The sequence below is a fragment of the Rhinolophus sinicus genome, chromosome 3, assembly GCF_057876585.1.
Source record: "Rhinolophus sinicus isolate RSI-liver-muscle chromosome 3, RSI-T2T, whole genome shotgun sequence".
NCBI lineage: Eukaryota > Metazoa > Chordata > Mammalia > Chiroptera > Rhinolophidae > Rhinolophus > Rhinolophus sinicus.
The window spans coordinates 144,367,978-144,385,526 of NC_142503.1; the positions used below are offsets into that span (position 1 = coordinate 144,367,978).

The 17,549-nt window shown below is 34.0% G+C and overlaps 2 protein-coding genes across 2 annotated transcripts in view; one reads left to right on the forward strand and one right to left on the reverse strand.

The window, feature by feature from the left end:
• Positions 1-17,549, reverse strand: part of FAM227B (family with sequence similarity 227 member B) — a 178,791-nt gene that overhangs the window by 147,126 nt on the left and 14,116 nt on the right. The window contains exons 5-9 of the mRNA XM_019730676.3: positions 16,594-16,629; positions 16,056-16,160; positions 11,589-11,687; positions 6,804-6,905; positions 5,187-5,313 (exon numbers count right to left, since the gene is read on the reverse strand). Coding sequence (XP_019586235.2) covers positions 5,187-5,313; positions 6,804-6,905; positions 11,589-11,687; positions 16,056-16,160; positions 16,594-16,629 — 469 coding nt within the window. The remainder of the gene's footprint in view (positions 1-5,186; positions 5,314-6,803; positions 6,906-11,588; positions 11,688-16,055; positions 16,161-16,593; positions 16,630-17,549) is intronic.
• The window catches only part of DTWD1 (DTW motif tRNA-uridine aminocarboxypropyltransferase 1), a 137,584-nt gene that overhangs the window by 83,428 nt on the left and 36,607 nt on the right, over positions 1-17,549 (forward strand). The window lies entirely within an intron of this gene.

The window sequence follows — 17,549 nt, forward strand, 5'->3', positions numbered from 1 at the left end:
GCAGGATATGGTGAGGCCAAAAAGGAACACCAACAGAGCCATAGATAGGGGAGTCATACCACTATATTCTCACTGGCAGCTGGGTTGGAGACACAGGAAACAGGAGCCACAATCTGCCATCCGATTCTCTGCAAACTAACCCACCCTTTCTAGCCACAGTCCATGCTTCTCTGCCAACCAACCAAACTGCCAGCGTAGCCATGGCAGTTATATTAGTAGCTAATGGCTAACGGGTTACAGCTGATGGCCAACTAGTCACAGCTGATGGCCATCTACTACCCAAGCCAGCACCTTTCCAAGTAAGGTCAAGAGCCTGGAAACAGCTCTCCTGACTCTGTCCCCACAACCATCAAGAATTGCTGGGAAGTCTAGCTGAAGTATTATAACTAAGAATATACAGAAGAAGCCACATAGAGACTGGTAGGAGGGGCACAGATGTGGAGTGGGGTGGATCCCATACCCATGTTTGGTGGTTAAAAATTGAGAGGGCTCTCTCAGCTAAAAGGTACCCCATGAGGAGCAATGGGTCCCAGCCCCACACCAGGCTTCCTAGCCCAGGGTTCAAGTGCCAAGAAGAGAACTTCCCATAATTTCTGTTTCTGAAAATCAGAGAAATTATGTCTGAGAGAGATAGAGGGCTGCTAGAGTCCCAGGAGCTCCTCTCAAAGGGCCCTTACATGAACTTACTCCCTGACAGACTCACTCACTTCAGTGATGGGGCAGCAGTTCAAAAGGTGCCAGAGACATAAGGGGAGGAAATGAACTGTCTGGCTGAAGGGTGAGGATGGGAGGGGCAGCTTTCTCCCAGACAGACGTGCTAGCAGAAGCCACTTTTCCTTTATTGAGCTCTCCCCAACCAAGACTGAGTCTCCATTAAACTTGCTAACACCTTTTACCCTGCTCTGGTGATTCCCTGAGACTCTGCTGCACCCAACTTATAAGCCCACCCAAGCCTCTTCCAGTGGCTTTTCCGTACAAACTGCCTGTCGTGGCTCATGCTGCATATTTTCCTAAAATCACTCCAATGTTCACAAACACCAAACAAGCAGCATCTGGCCTTGGTGTGCCCCATACCTCTTGCTAAGCAGCCCCAAGCCCAGCACTAGCAGCAGCTGGTCTCAGTTTGCAGCTTAACTTCTCCTAGGCACCTCCAAGCCTAGCACATGAGGCAATCATCTGCAGATCATATTATAGCTCATACCAAGAAGATGCAGTCAGGGAATAGGCAGCAGCTGAACTTGGCCTGCAACAGAGCCCCTCCCAAGAGGCCCCAGAACCAACACACCTGATGGTCAGCCTCAGACCACACCAGAGCACCATTCAACCACCTCCACAAAAGACATAACCAAAGGGCAGGTTATTAGCAGACCATAGTCCTGCTAATGCAAATCCTACTCCATGGAGTCAAGCCCTGAACAACAGCTCCTCCACTATAGTCATGGCGAGTCCTCACAATCAGCCTAAGGGTCAATCATTCCCACTGATATGCAAACAGCAACTGAGCCTCAACTACAACAGGAGGGTACATACAATCCACACAAGGGACATACCTGGAGCACCCAGCTCAGGTGACCACTGAGACTGTGCCACTGGACACCACAGAACAGCTACTACATAATGCCACTCTACTAAGCTCAGGACTCATAGAAGTTTTACCTAATACATGGAAACAAACACAGGGAGGCGGCAGACTGAGGAGATAAAGAAACATGTCCCAAATGAAAGAACAGCACAAAACTCCAGAAAAAGTACTAAACAAAATGGAGACAAGCAATCTACCAGATGCAGAGTTCAAAACACTGGTTATAAGGGTGCTCAATGATCTCAGTGAGAACTTCAACAAAGAGATAGAAAACATAAAAAAAGAACCATCAGAAATATAAATACAATAACAAAAATGAAGAATATATTCGAGGGAATCAACAGTAGATTAGGTGAAACAGAATTGAATCAGTGATTTAGAAGATAACATAGCAGAAAACACCCAATCAGAACAGCAAAAAGAAATAAAAAAGAATCCAACTATGAGGATAGTTTAAGAGACTTCTGGGATAACATAAAGTGTAGCAACATTCACATTATAGGGGTATCAGAAGGAAAAGAGAGAGAGCAAGGAATTGAAAAACTATTCGAAGAAATAATGATGGAAAGCTCCCCTAATATGTAAAGGAGATAGACATACAAGCCCAGGAAGCACAGAGAGTCCCAAACAAGATGAATCCCAAAAAGGCCCACGCCAATACACATCATAATTCAAATGCCAAAGGTTAAATACAAAGAGAGACTCTTAAAAGCAGCAAGAGACAAGCAGTTAGTTACTTACAAGGGAGCTCCCATAAGACTGTCAGCTGATTTCTCAACAGAAACATTGCAGGCCAGAAGTGAGTGGCAGGAAATATTTAAAGTGATGAAAAGAAAGGGCCTACTACAAAGACAACTCTACCCAGCAAGGCTATCATTTAAAATTGAAAGAAATAAAGAGCTTTCCAGACAAGAAAAAGCTAAAGGAATTCATTACCACCAAGCCAGTATTATAAGAAATGTTAAACAGACTTCTTTAAGAAGAAGGGGAAAACAAACAAATAAAAGAAGATCAAGTATATGAATAATAAAATGGTAATAATTATGTACCTATCAACAATTACTTTAAATGTAAATGGAGTAAATGCTCCAATCAAAAAACATAGGGTAGCTGAATGGAAAAGAAAACAAGACCCATATATATGCATATGCTGTCTACAAAAGACCTACTTCAGATTGAAAGACACACACAGACTAAAAGTAAAAGGATGGAAAAAGATATTTCATGCTAATGGAATGGAAAAAAAAAAGGTGGGATAGCAATACATATATCAGACAAAATAGACTTTAAAACAAAGACTATACTTAGAGACAAAGAAGGACATTTCATAATGATAAAGGGATCAATCTAATAAGAGGGTATAACCTTTGTAAACTTTTATGCACCCAATATAGGAGCACCTAAATACATAAAGCAAATATTAACCAACATAAAGGGAGAAATTGACAGTAATATAGTCAGAGTAGGGAACTTTAACACCCCACTGACATCAAGGGATACATTTTCCAGACAGAAAATCAACAAGGAAACAGTGGCCTTAAATGACACATTAGACCAGATGGATTTCATTGATATTTTTAGAGCATTTCACCCCAAAGCAGCAGAATATACATTCTTTTCAAGTTCACACAGAACATTTTACAAGACAGACCACATGTTAGGTCACAAAACAAGCCTCAGTAATTTTAAGAGATTTGAAATCATCTTTTCTGACCACAGTGGTATGAAACTAGAAATTAATTAGAAGAAAAAACAGAAAAACTCAGAAACACAAGGAGGCAAAATAACATGCTACTAAACAATGAATGGGTTAACAATAAGATCAAGGAAGAATTCAAAAGATACCTTAAGACAATGAAAACGAAAACATAATTACACCAAATCTATGGAACACAAAGAAAACAGTCTTAAGAGGGAAATTCATAACAATGTAGGCCTACCTAAAGATAGTAGAAAATTTTCAAATAAACAATCTAATCTTATACCTAAAGGAACTAGAAAAGAACAGCAAACAAAGCCCAAAGTAACTAGAAGGAAGGAAATAATAAAGATCAGAGTGGAAACAAATAAAATAGAGTCTAAATAGCAATATAAAAAAATCAACAAAACCAAAAGCTGGTTCTTTGAAAAGATAAACAAAATTGACAAACCATTAGCCAGATTTATCAAGAAAAAAAGACAGAGGACCCAAATAAATAAAATCAGAAATGAAAGAAGAGAAATGACAATAAACACCACAGAAATGAAAAAAAAAAAATTAAGAAAACACTATGAGCAATTCTATGCCAACAAATTGGACAATGTAGAAGAAATGGATAAATTCCTAGAAGCATACAATCTTCCAAGACTGAATCAAGAAGAAACAGATAATCTGAACAGACCAATTACTACTAATGAAATCAAATCAGTAATCAAAAAACTCCCAACAAACAAAAGTCCTGGACCAGATGGCTTCACAGGTGAATTTTACCAAGCATTCAAAGAGGATTAACACCTATCCTTCTCAAGTTATTTCAAAAAATTCAAGAGGATGGAAGGTTCCCAACCTCATTTTACAAGGCCATCAGTACCCTGATTCTAAAGCCAAACAAAGACATTACAAAAAAGGAAAATTATATGTCAATATCCTTGATGAACAAAGATGCACAAAAATCCTCAACAAACTATTAGCAAACCGAGTTCAGCATACAGTAAAAAGATTATACACCATGATCAAGTGGGATTTATTCCTGGGATGCAGGTTGGTTTAATATCTACAAATTAATTAACGTGATATACCACATAAACAAAATGATGAAAATCATATGATCGTATCAATAGATACAGAAAAAGAGTTTGAGAAAACCCAGCATTGATTTATGATAAAAACTCTCAGCAAAGTGGAAATAGAGGAAACATACCTCAACATAATAAAGGCCATATATGAAAAACCCACAGCTTACATCATTCTCAAGGGGAAAAAGCTAAAAGTGTTGTACTTAAGATCAGGAACAAGACAAGGGTGTTCACTTTCACTACTTTTATTGAGCATAGTATTGGAAGTTCTAGCCACAGCAATTAGACAAGAAATAAAAGACATTCAAATTGGAAAGGAAAAAGTAAAACTGTCATTATTTGCATATGACATGATACTATATAGAGAGAATCCTAAAGATTTCACCAAAAAACTATTAGAACTGATAAAGAAATTTAGTAAAGTAGCAGGATACAAAATTAATATTCAGAAATCGGTTGTATTTTTGTATACCAATAACAAATTTGTCAAGGGGATGCAAAGTACAGCATAAGGAATATAGAATAATATTGTAATAACTATGTATATTGCTTAGTGGGTACTAGAGTAATTTTATAAATGCCTAACCCTGTGCTGTACACCTGTAACCAATATAACAGAATATTGAAGGTCAACTGTAATTGAAAATAAAACAAAAATCACAGGGAAAAAATAAAATAAAAATAATTTAAGTATAAAATAAAACAGAGTCACTAATACTGCATGTGTTGTAAGGCAAAAAAACTACCAATTTTTTTTTACTAGAGCAAACAAAATCCAAAAGTTTTAGGCACCAAAATAATGATCAATATTTAAATGACATAGCCTTACCTGACAACCAAAGAAAAATATTATTCCCTAGATCTTCTTTAAATTCATCATTAAAGAGATTATTGGATTCTGGAAATGCTTCCTGGAATGTTGCATAGATAGCTTGTGACAAACATTCAGGATACACCTACCAAAAATAGTCATAGTAGAATAATTTCATATTTCATATAACATACCTCAACTGTCAAAGAAATTATTATTAAATTTGTGAATTATATATGTCCCTTTTTTTTTGTTATACCTTGCTTTCTTCTTGGAAAAAGCCACTGAAAAGAGAGACCCAGAAAGTATCATGATTTTCCTCAAATCAAGTCATGATTTGAGAAAGGTTATAAATACAACATACATCAACAGACATATCCATCCCAGGGGAAAACATGGACCATAAATGTAGGACTAGAAATTGTAAAATGGGGGATATGCAACTGTGCCTTCCTTCTTTTTCCACTCTTCTGAAGAGCCCAGTATTAAAGCATGCTTGATTTCCTCAAACCATGTAGGTAGGCTAGACAATGACTAGATGAAAGATTATAGGTAGGAGAAACAAGTGTTTTGTCATCTCTGGACAATGCAATTACCAAAAATCTTAACCATTAACTTTTTCTGCAAATAAGAAAAAAAATCAATATTAGCAGAGAAAATTCTAGTCTATCTTTGAGAACACCATTGTTTTCTACAAAACAACAATTTATGAATCATGGATCTGATCAACCTCTTCATCTGACAGACAAGCTGTGGAACTGAGGGGCTGAATGTCTTGACAAGATCCCCCTGGTAATTAGTAGCAGATTCTGGACATGAAGCCAGGTCTCATTCCCAGTCTACCATTCACTTCCTTCTGCGACATGGTATGTATATGAGTAAGATAGGTCAAGATTGAACATAAATATTTGGCAAATTAGTTTTATGATTTCATTGTGAAGGACATTGAATTATTTTTATTTTAGGGTTTTTTTAACCCATGAAAACATTTACTGACTCCAAAATACGTATGTATTTCAGATTTACAGATGTCAATATAATGAAGTATTTGAATGTGGCTTCTGCTTTGAAATGCTAGATATTTAAATTTTAAAATATCCAGTGAAATTCCTACACATCTTCACTTCACATTACTTAAGAACATAAATTATTTTAATCAGCTCTATTCATTAGTTAATATAACAACAGAAAAGTAAAACAAACATTGATTCATAAATTTGTCCACTGTTCTTTACTGTAACAAGTGCTTATTCCTCAGGCATAACATGAACTTTTCAAGTCCTCTTAGATCAAAGGGTACATTATAACATAAAAGAAAATTGATAAATAATTTTGTAGGTAAATATATAAAACAAGAATATACATAGAACAAGCCAATAGTTTTCAAATTATTAACATGCAAACAAAATACCTATAGCACACTAAGGAGATTCTGTAAGACTTTGAGTCAAGGTAATACAATATTCTGGGGGGGAGGATATAACTTTTAAAATATTATCACTACTTAATTTCAGGAAATTTTGCTTTCAAAGTAACAAAATATGTTCTCATACGTTTTTAAATAAAATAACTATTTTTTAAAAATTTCATCAGCTCTAAATATAATTAGCACAACCAGTTAATTTCTGTGTTTACCTGAAAGAATGCATCTTTTCGAGTTAGAGGTATGCTCATGAAAAGTGTCACATAGCTTTCTGAAATTCTATCAAACAAGGAATCTTGATTTTCTTTGTCAGGCTTAAAAAATAAAATATGTATGGAATTAATATCATTAATATTACAATTTAAAATTGGAATTTGTTTGCATAATGTCAGTAATTTGACCTATTCTTAAAGGGTAGATCAGTTGCTATAGTGGAATGAGCATGGGTCTTGGCATCATGCAAACCTGAATTACATTAGCCGCATTTCCATGGGCAAGTTAATTAAGTCCTAGTTTCTTTATCTGCTAAATGTCAATAATATATACATATCTTAAAGTAGTATCTTAAAATTAAATAAGGACAAGGATCATGTTTTGTTGACTGTATTGCAAGCCATCAACACAGTGCCTGGCACATAGAAAACACAAAAATGTTTGATAAATTAATGATGGTTCTTGCATAGTAGATGCCACGCAGAAGGCAATCAATGACTTAGTTACCTTCTATTGTTCTATATGCACTCTAATTCTTTCATTGTCAGTAACTCAGTATGAAAGTAAAGCAATTACTGGGATGAAACAGCCATGGATAAAACTAGTAAAATTGTGACATGATAGTTATACTAAAAACAAAGCATGTTGCAAGAAGGAAGAAATCTACAGATAATGTCAATATTAAAGTCCTAATGTAGCCCTTGAATTCTTGCTCTATTAAGCAATGAAGAGATGAATTAGAGTCAAAATCAATGAATTAAGCAATAAAGATAAATTAAAGAGTCCAATTTCATTTATGATGTCAATTGTAGAAGCACACTGGCATTAATACATTTTGGTAATAAACACCAAAAATTATCAAATTTAGTGGTAGTCTTCTATGAAATTAGCAAGCCAAATGAGCTGGGATTCATAAATGCATAAGATCTTAGACTTAAAATGGAAGTTAGATATCACCTACATTAAGTCCCTGTATTTTAGTGATTGCACTAGTACTTGAAGATTAAGAGAATCATTTAAGGTTATACTGTTAAGTAATTGAGAGCCAGTCTAGAATTTAGGTCTCCTAAGTCCCAATACAGCTCTCATGTTTTTGTATTTATGGAAGGAGATAACAACAAAAATAATGATTATGTTAATTGTTAGCAATTCTTGATCTAACAAGAATTCTTATGTAACAGAAAGTGGTTCTAAGATACAGGATTGTGTGAGAATTAAATGAGATTTTTTTATATATAACTTACTAGTCACAAAGTTAGCATGTTTCAACTACACAATCTACATTTCACAGGTATGAAAAAAAGAAATTTACCCAAACAGAAAGTTTCAGAATATGTCTTTAAGCAATACAATTCAAAGTGTCCACACAATATATACCTCCACAGGAAACAGAGTAGCAAAATGGTAGGGTCATTTTTGTAAATGTTTTGATATGCTTGAAAATAAAATGTATCCTGCAGTTGTTGAGCATTCAGGTTATTGACATATCCATTAGATCAAGCTGTTTAACGTATGTTAAATCATACTTTATTCCAGGACTAAGTCACACTAATCAGAGAGTATAATCTTTATAATATGCTGCTGAATTCGGTTTCACTAGTTATTTCATTGAGGATTTTTGCATCAGTATTCATTAAAGAGGATATTGGTTTCTTGATTTTGTTTCTTGTAGTATTTTTGCTTTATTATCAGGGTAATACTGGCCTCACAGAATGAGTTAGGAAGTGTTCCCTCCTCTTCAATTTTTTTGACTAGTTTGAGAAGAACATTGTGTTCTATCTAAATAATAATAATAATAAATGTATCCATCGAACACTTATTGCACATATATACTGCATACTTAAACTGTATATCTAGTTCTACATAAACCAACTTTACATATTCTCATTTGACACCCTCAATAAACATATAAGGTAGGTCATTTTTTTTTTAATTTTATGAATGACTTAGAGAGAGAAATAACTATTAAAGTTCACATCGTTTACTAAGTGGATGAACTTTTTTTTTTGTTTTTGCCTTTAAGAATGTTTATTTTCACTTTCAGCCATTACCTTTAAAAAAAGTATTAAATTTATTGGGATGACATTGGTTAGTAAAATTATACAGGTTTCAAGTGTACATTTCTATAACACATCATCTATATATTGCATTGTGTGTTCATCACCCAGAGTCAGTTCTCCTTCCATCACCATATATTTGACCCCCTTTTCCCTCTTTTATAACCCCCCAGCCCCCTTGCCCTCTGGTAACCACTAAACTGTTGTCTGTGTCTTGAGTTTTTCTTCCTGTTTGTCTTGTTGGTTTGTTACTTTCAGTTTTATACCACATATCAGTGAAATCATATGGTTCTCGACATTTTCTACCTGACTTATTTCGCTTAGCATGATAATCTCAAGATTCATCCATGTCACAAATCGGTCACAAATAGCAATATTTCAGTTTCTCATGGCCAAGTAATATTCCATTATATTTACATATTTTTGAAAACTAGATCTCTTAACTCTATTATATTGAATCCCATATTACATTTATATAGCATTTTGGTTTACTAGGTGTCTTCTTATTCGTATCACTTTTAGTATACACAATAACGCTAGGAAAACAGTAGGATATATGTTATTTACTATCTGCTTTTTTTTGTTTTGTTTTGTTTTATCAGAGATAAGATAAGAGAAGCTCAGAGATTTTTTTTTTACTAGCTCAAAGTCTCACACTAACTACTGGGAACACCAGATTTAAATTTTGGGGTTTAATTTTTGGGTTCAAGTACAGCATTTCTTTCCTACTAGATCGAGCTACCACTAAATCATAGGCAATAAATTTGCTATTACATTAATCATATAATAATTACAGAAACAAGTTTTAGACTCAGCATGCTGAAACATGCTATATTCTAGAGTTATGATTATATATTTTTTCAATATATATTTTTCAATATATATACATAAATATATATATATATATATATATATATATATATATATATATATATATATATATATATGTAATTAAATTGTATAAGTGGCTCAGGGTTTAATTATATTCCAGTTGTAAAATCAGTATTATTTATTTTTCATAAACTGGGTCACTAAGTAGATAGAATTTATGTGTTTTGTATTCATCCGAAAATGTAGGACAGTTTGAAAGAGGAGCTTACCTAACAAAACTGAAATATTCAAGAAGGGGCTTTATTTCCACACAGTGATGGTAAAAATACGTGGGTGTTCTGCCACACTTATTTAGTGGATTTAGGGACCTAAGAGGTCATGTTATTTATCTAGTTCACTGGCCTCAATATGTGTATTTTAAACAATGAACCTCTTAGATATAAATTCATAGATGAAATGCAATAAACAAAACAGGTGAAAGAGAAAGTGTTCTGGTTAAATCATGGAAAGGTTGCTTCAATTTGATATGGATCCCCAAATTACCCGTTAGAACACTAGAAGACCACTGATCAGGCTGAACGAAATATTGCTCCACAAAACACATCAGAAATCATAAATGATACTGGAAATATTATTAGATAATAATATTTTAAAATTAGGACATTTACTTTCAGAAAGCCAGCAGTTTCTAAAGAATAGTTTAAAGGTAAAAACATTTCCTAATTCCTTCTTATTCCAAGAATAATCCTATAAGTATAGTGGGGCATTAATATTTTTGTGTCAAATCTGTGTTTGTTCAGAAGAATAAAATACTATTATGGCCTGACAAAGTAGTTACTAGGAACTTTGCTAGGTTGTTTCTTTCAAACACTTTTCATGTATAATCCTAACAGATTTAAGCGGAAAAGTAAGATTTCTCTCTTTTATCATGGAAAAACATCAATTCGGGATCCAGATCTAGAAAAAAATAATTTAAGGTAAAGAAACTCCCTTGATTTCTTAAATTTCCCTAGGTAATTACCCTTGTAGAATTGCTATACCACTTCCTATGCCTCCTCCAGCTCATAACAATATCAGAAATATAGGAGAGATACTCTTACCTAGAATTGCATTAATGATTCTAACATAAAGCACTAACAATGGTTTGTATATAAAATTGGTAAACCCATTCCTTTATGGTATGAAATTTCTGTGAGGATTCATAAGCAGTTTTCTCTTGGTAGCTTGAGCTGGGGAAAGGTGGAGGGTTGCGTACATTTTCAGGCTTCCTTGGTGGGGTGGCACACCTTAATGCTTAGACTGTGATCCCCTGAGTAGCTCTGTTATCCATTCTTCCAGATCCAGAGGCCACGCAGCAGTCACTGATACTCACCACTGTTTCTAGGCTCACGTATTCTCTAATATAGATTCATGTGCTGCTTAGTTTTATTCTCTTACTGTTTCCAAGATAACCACGTCTTTCTCTTTTAAATCCTAATCAGAGTCTATCTTTTTGAATTGAGTGAGGACCCTCTGTCTATCTAATCTGTAAACTGTTTTCCAAATGAAAACCTTTAATGTCACTGATTTGCAGTGGGTTTTCTGTTTGGTATTTATCAGCACATTATAATATTGAATAAAGCTACAACTTTATTATTCACTACAATGTTTGATTTCACTAATCTTTTTCTAATTAATGAAGACCCAGCTTCTTTCAAATCCACATTAAAGTCTTTACTCCCGTAAAGGAACTTTAGATTTCAAACAGAATTTCTAACATGTGTGGAATACTAAGAAACCAAGCTCTGTGAATGGATCTCGAACAGCACTTTTTGTACCAGTGCTACCGCAACTGAAAAAATGAATTGTGCTTCAAATCAACCTAAAAAAGAAGTTTAAAATGTATCATTATTTTACCTTAAATTTATGGAGAAACCACCACCAAAAGGAATCATGCAAAAGAGCAATAGAGGCTTCTGAGAGAAAATGAGTCTTCCAGATTTTAAGAACTTTTTCCTATGGAAAAAAAAAGACAAATGGAGGTCAAATTAAAATACATTATAAAACATGTTAATGTCAGTAGGCTTTCTAAAGAGTACATGTTCAATGGTTATTGACTAGCACTCTTCAGTAGAAATTTAATGTTGAGTCATATATGCAATATTTAATTTTCCAGTAGCCACTTTAAAAAAAGTAAAAAGTAAAACGTGAAATTAATTTTAATGATATATTTATTTTACCAAATACATTAAAATATTATCATTTCAACATATAATTGTAAAATTAATGAAATATTTTACATTCTTTTTTGGTACTAGGTCTTCGAAATAAATTGAGAACATCTTAATTTGAACACTAATTTTCTTTATTTTTATTTTTATTTCTTAATTAAAGTTTATTGGGGTGACAATTGTTAGCAAAGTTACACAGATTGCAGGTGTATAATTCTGTAATACATCATCTATATATCACATTGTGTGTTCACCACCCAGTCAGTTCTTTCCATCACCATATGTTTGACCCCCTTTTCCCTCTTTTACCACCCCCTCCCCTTTTACCCTCTGGTAACCACTAAATTACTGTCTGTGTCTATGAGTTTTATTTCATCATTTGTTTTCCTTGTTATTTTGTTGTTTTCAGTTTTATACACTACATATTCAGTGAAATCATATGGCTCTCTACTTTTTCTGTCTGACTTATTTAGCTTAGCATTATAATCTCAAGATCCATCCATGTTGTCGCAAATGGCATGGTTTCATCTTTTCTTATGGCAGAATAGTATTCTTTTGTGTATATATACTACAACTTCTTTATACAATCATCTATCGAAGGACACTTTGGTTGTTTCCATGTCTTGGCCACCATAAATCATAAATATTGATGATTGTTATGTCTTCTTGTTGTATAGTCCCCTTTATCATTATGAAATGTCCATTTTTGTCTCTTGTTACCTTTTTTATCCTGAAGTCTGTTTCATCTGGTATCAGTATGGCTACACTTACTTTTCTCTGAATACCATTTGCTTAGAGTGTCAATTTCCACCCTTTCACTTTGAGTCTATATTTGTCCTTGTAACTGAGATGTGTCTCTTGGAGGCAGCACATGTTTTTTTTGTTTTTTTTTTAATTAAAATTTATTGGGGTGAAAATGGGTAGTAAAATTACATAGGTTTCAAGTATACAATTCTGTAATACGTCATCTATATATAACATTGTGTGAACACTAATTTTCATCATAAATATTAGATCCATATTTAGACCTCATAACATACATGGTTGTTATTTTGTTCCAACCATAATCAAATTTTTTTTGATAACTGAATCAAGTATTAGTGTTTGAATTAATTTATAAATTCATTAAAATAAATAAAATAAATTCATCTCAGTTGCACTAGCCACGTTTCAAATACTTAATAATCACATTTGGCTAGTCGTATTGAAATGACAGTATAGGCGAGAAGAACAGCAAAAATTCAAGATACATGCTATAATTTCCCTTTTATACTGAAGACATTTCAATAATCATGGAATTCTATTCCAGTGAACCCCATTATAACCCTAGATCTTATCTAAACTTAGTGTCCTCTTTAAGCAATTGATCAAAATTGGCACATAAAGTTAAATCTATTTACCATGATTAATACAGACTATACATTTTGGTTTAAATAGACACATTCAATATATCATTTTATCTTAATTCAACTAAAGTTTTTAAATGCCAGATTCAGTAGAGTTCAAGATTTCTTTTAATGAAATACATAGATATAAATGCCTGTTCCTCAAGTTTATAAAAGAAGGTACCATGCAACGTTTACACCAAGAAGATTATTTATCATGTATTCTGTGGGGGCACTTCTTTTTCACAGGCCACTTAGTATGGAGTACATTGGAAACAGCATCAACTTAAATTTCGTATTTCCTAGTTACAAAGAACATATGTAAAATACATAAAGAAAAAAAGTAGAAAATTGAAATAGCTGGGAAAAGCTGAATACTTTTGTTTAAATTATTTGCAAATATGCTTTTTAGTGTAAACTAATTGCATGATTGATTCTATTCTAAGGTTTGGTTGAGTTTAGTATCACTAACTTCCTTTTTTCTGGAAAATTCCAAATTCTTTAAAATATATCAATATTTAGTTAAAACAACCAAAAATTGGAAATTGGCAGAAGAAAACCCAAACATAGGTTAAAAATTTAAATAGTTCTCTCCTTCCCGCTCTTGCCCACTCAACCTCATCCACCTTTGGGATAATTTTTGATTCATGTAAATATAAATATACCTTAAAACCTATAGATTATCTGACTTGGAACTGTTTCTCCTAATATTGACTCTAGGTTGGACAAAATTACTTCTAGTGTTCTCTTGAATTTCTATTTGTATATATAAGTATGCTTGTGGCTCAGCTTTCTCCTCTTATATCCATAATATAGACCCTTTTACATTTGATTCAACAAAATTTTTACTGAGCATTACCTGTAGCCAAGGGATAATATACATTTTCTCTTATCAAGAAACTTAATCTGTGACTGTATGTGCAGGGATGTTTGGATGGGATTAGGGGAATTCAGTCAATTCAATGGATTTCCACACCTTCAAGCATGTACCAGTAGCTCTTTAACCTCTTTCTAATCTTCCGATTCATAAGTTCAGTCCCTTGTTATTTGTAGCATTTCTATAAAATAACCTTTTCTCTGTTATTTTTATTTTCCTTATTTTCTCTTCACTCTAATTTCATAATTTATTTGTTTTAATACCATTGTATTATACATGCTCTAGTAAGCCAATTTAAATTCTTTTTTTGAAATCAAGGGGGGTATCAACAAACAAAATACTGGGTATCTATGCCCAGATAGGCTTTTGATACAGAAACTCATAATATCCTAACCCAGTTGCTGGTCATATCTCCCTTTAACCACTCATATCTACTTCCACTCCTCATTTTCCTGTTCCTTTCAATAGTACCCATATCCAATTGTATTCAATAACACAACCATACTAAAAATTCCTCATAGCTGTACGTCTCTATACATTGTTTATGTAATTGCCTCGTCTTTTGTGTTAGGTGTATATGCATCAATGCTTAAAGTGCAGTCCCATCTTAGAACACAAAATGTTAGCATTAGAAAGAATATTATAGATGATCTAGAACAACATTCATAAAATTATTTTAACAATAATTTGTATTAATTTCTTTTTATAGCAATAAAACCTTTTCCTAGAGGCAACTTTGGGAAATATAGTTGGGGAAAGAAATAAACATGCTCAAGACCCAGACATAACTACAATCAGCATCTAATGTTTTTCTTTATAAAAATGGATCAGGTGATTTTATTAAGAGGGTAGACTAAGCCTTCCCTCTCACAAAAATCCCATAAATACATAAAAGAGAATTGAAAAAAATTTGTATTAGCATGGAAAATAAGAGAGAGTGTCATTACTGAATCATTCCAGGCGGAGATGTCAGTTGAGGTGCCCAGTGGTTTCCTAACTGAGGGGCAAACAGGAGATCCAAATAGGTTAATCACACACCAATTCTTGGGACACTTCATCTTGAAGATGAAACACTGAAGAGATACACTCTCTTGCATCTTGAAGAGAGTGAAGAAAGGGCAGAAAATAATGGCTGGAATGGATTCATCCAGGTTTAGTGGTTGATTATGCTCCTTCTGATGGACTATAGAGGACTGGACTATAGTAGGAGGAAAAACAACAGGGATTTTGTGTTGAGAAATAAAAAGCCACAGGAAGCCTGGGGGTGAGCGATAGGGTAGAAGACCTACTATGGGCCAAGTCCATCTCAGAGAACTGTCTGAAAGGAATCTGCCTGAGGGTACAAGAAGTATTGTTTAAGTCTCCAGGAAATAGACACCTTATTAGGTAACTACCTATATTTAAGTGGGTGGGAAATCAATACTAGTAACCACCCAACCCTCGGTCTACCTCTGGCATTCCTATGCCTGTAGTTTTTCATCAATTGGCTACCCTGCAGGCATACTACTCAAAAATTTCCCAGGCACTTGGAAGCTCAAAAGTGGGGTTGTAGGGAAGAGCTCTCATAAGTTATTTCGGGGTCAAAATGAGCTGGCTAAAATATCCTGAGCTGACAGAGCAGGAAGAGGGAGGGGAAACATCTGGTACAGTCACTTGCCAAGCCAATGCACATTAGCAACCTAAAACACCTGAGGCAGGAAAAGAATCCAATACATTCTCTTCTGTTGACCAGGGTGTTAAACATCACTGGTCTTTCCTGTCAGACTTAATGCCCAAAGGATTAAATCTTGTTTATACCCATAATTTGTCAGATCTTTAAATAAAGGTCTGATTCATTAAGTCATATTCTCAAATTTTACCATATAATAAAAATAAAATAATGTTTACATACATCAAAGTTGTGGGCTTTTAAAATAAAAAGATAAATTCGTTCAGCATCCAAATGTCTGGGTAGTTGAGTGAGCTCATTTGTTTTGAATCCTGAAAAGTTGCAACCCTAGAAAGAAGAAATATCACATAATAGTAATTACTTCACTCTTTTCAGTTTAGTATTTTCACATGACCACAAAAGACAAATAAATACTTAACTATAATTATTTTATTTCTTATTACAAAAATAAATGAAAAATATTTATCCCACCTAAGGGAAATCTTCATATTTCTGCTTCTCTGAAATTAAGAGCCCTGGCATATTAATATACCAAATCCAAAAGCAAAACAAAATTATATTTCAGGACTAATTTGACATAACTCAAAGGATCAAAATTTTTAGCTAGACTATATGGAAAGAAATGGACTAGGCAGGAAAAGAAAGCTTGCATACCTGTTCCCTATCTCTATTTATAGCTACATCTATACTATTATAAACATTCTTTTACCTCCACATAATACTTTGATACATAATCTTGTAAAAGAGAAATTTTAAATACCTCTATATTCTTCTTTGTCTCCATTTGATCTGAAAGCTGGAAAACATTTAAAATAAAATCTTTAAAATTCTAAATTAAATAATTTTTATATTTGGTAACTGTTCATTTAACGTGTGTGTGTGTGTGTGTGTGTGTGTGTGTGTATCTCCTAGTGATGCCTAGAATGCTGTTGCTGTGTTAAATGCTAGGAATACTAACATGGCTGTTGTCCTCAAGTCATAGGTCAAGAGGGGAATAAGAGACATACACAAACAGAATACAAAGAGACAAGGCTGTAACAGAAATATAAACAAACTACTTCCTGCAGTTTGGAGTCCCTGGGAAACAGAGTCTGAAGTAGAGTTACTGTTCAGAATATTTATTGGGAGTGCTTTTATCTATGGAAGTATCTGTGGAAGGCAAGGGGTGAGGCAGGATTGGGAAGATGGAGAAGTCAGCTATGATGCAAGTCTCACAGCCTCAACTGACCCTACAAAGAGCTCTAAGGCTGAAAGGGTCCATTACAGCTGTCCTGCATTGGGTTGAAATAGCCAGGCCTTTCTGCCTCTGACTTGATCAATCATTGGATATTGGTGGTTCCTGGAAGAACATATCTTCGGGAGAAGTTCTCTGTAGGTCAGGCAACCCCTAAGGGGATAGCTGAAGGGCGCCCGCTAACAGCACTCTTAGCAGCTTGGGCAGCAGTCCTTCCTTGAAGGGGAATCGATGTGGCACATGTCCATGTTCATTATACCACTTTACACAGAGAATAAGTAGCCTTCTGTATATATTAATTTTTGATCATCAGGCATGTTGATATATTGTTTACTAATTTCCACATCCTCACTTCCTCCAGGAATAACCGATCTTTCAGGCAAATTTTACACGCACACATTACATAATACATATGTTATAGGGGAGATGACATAGGAAAAAATTTGAAAGAATAATAACAGATTGCTAACAGAAAGAGAATC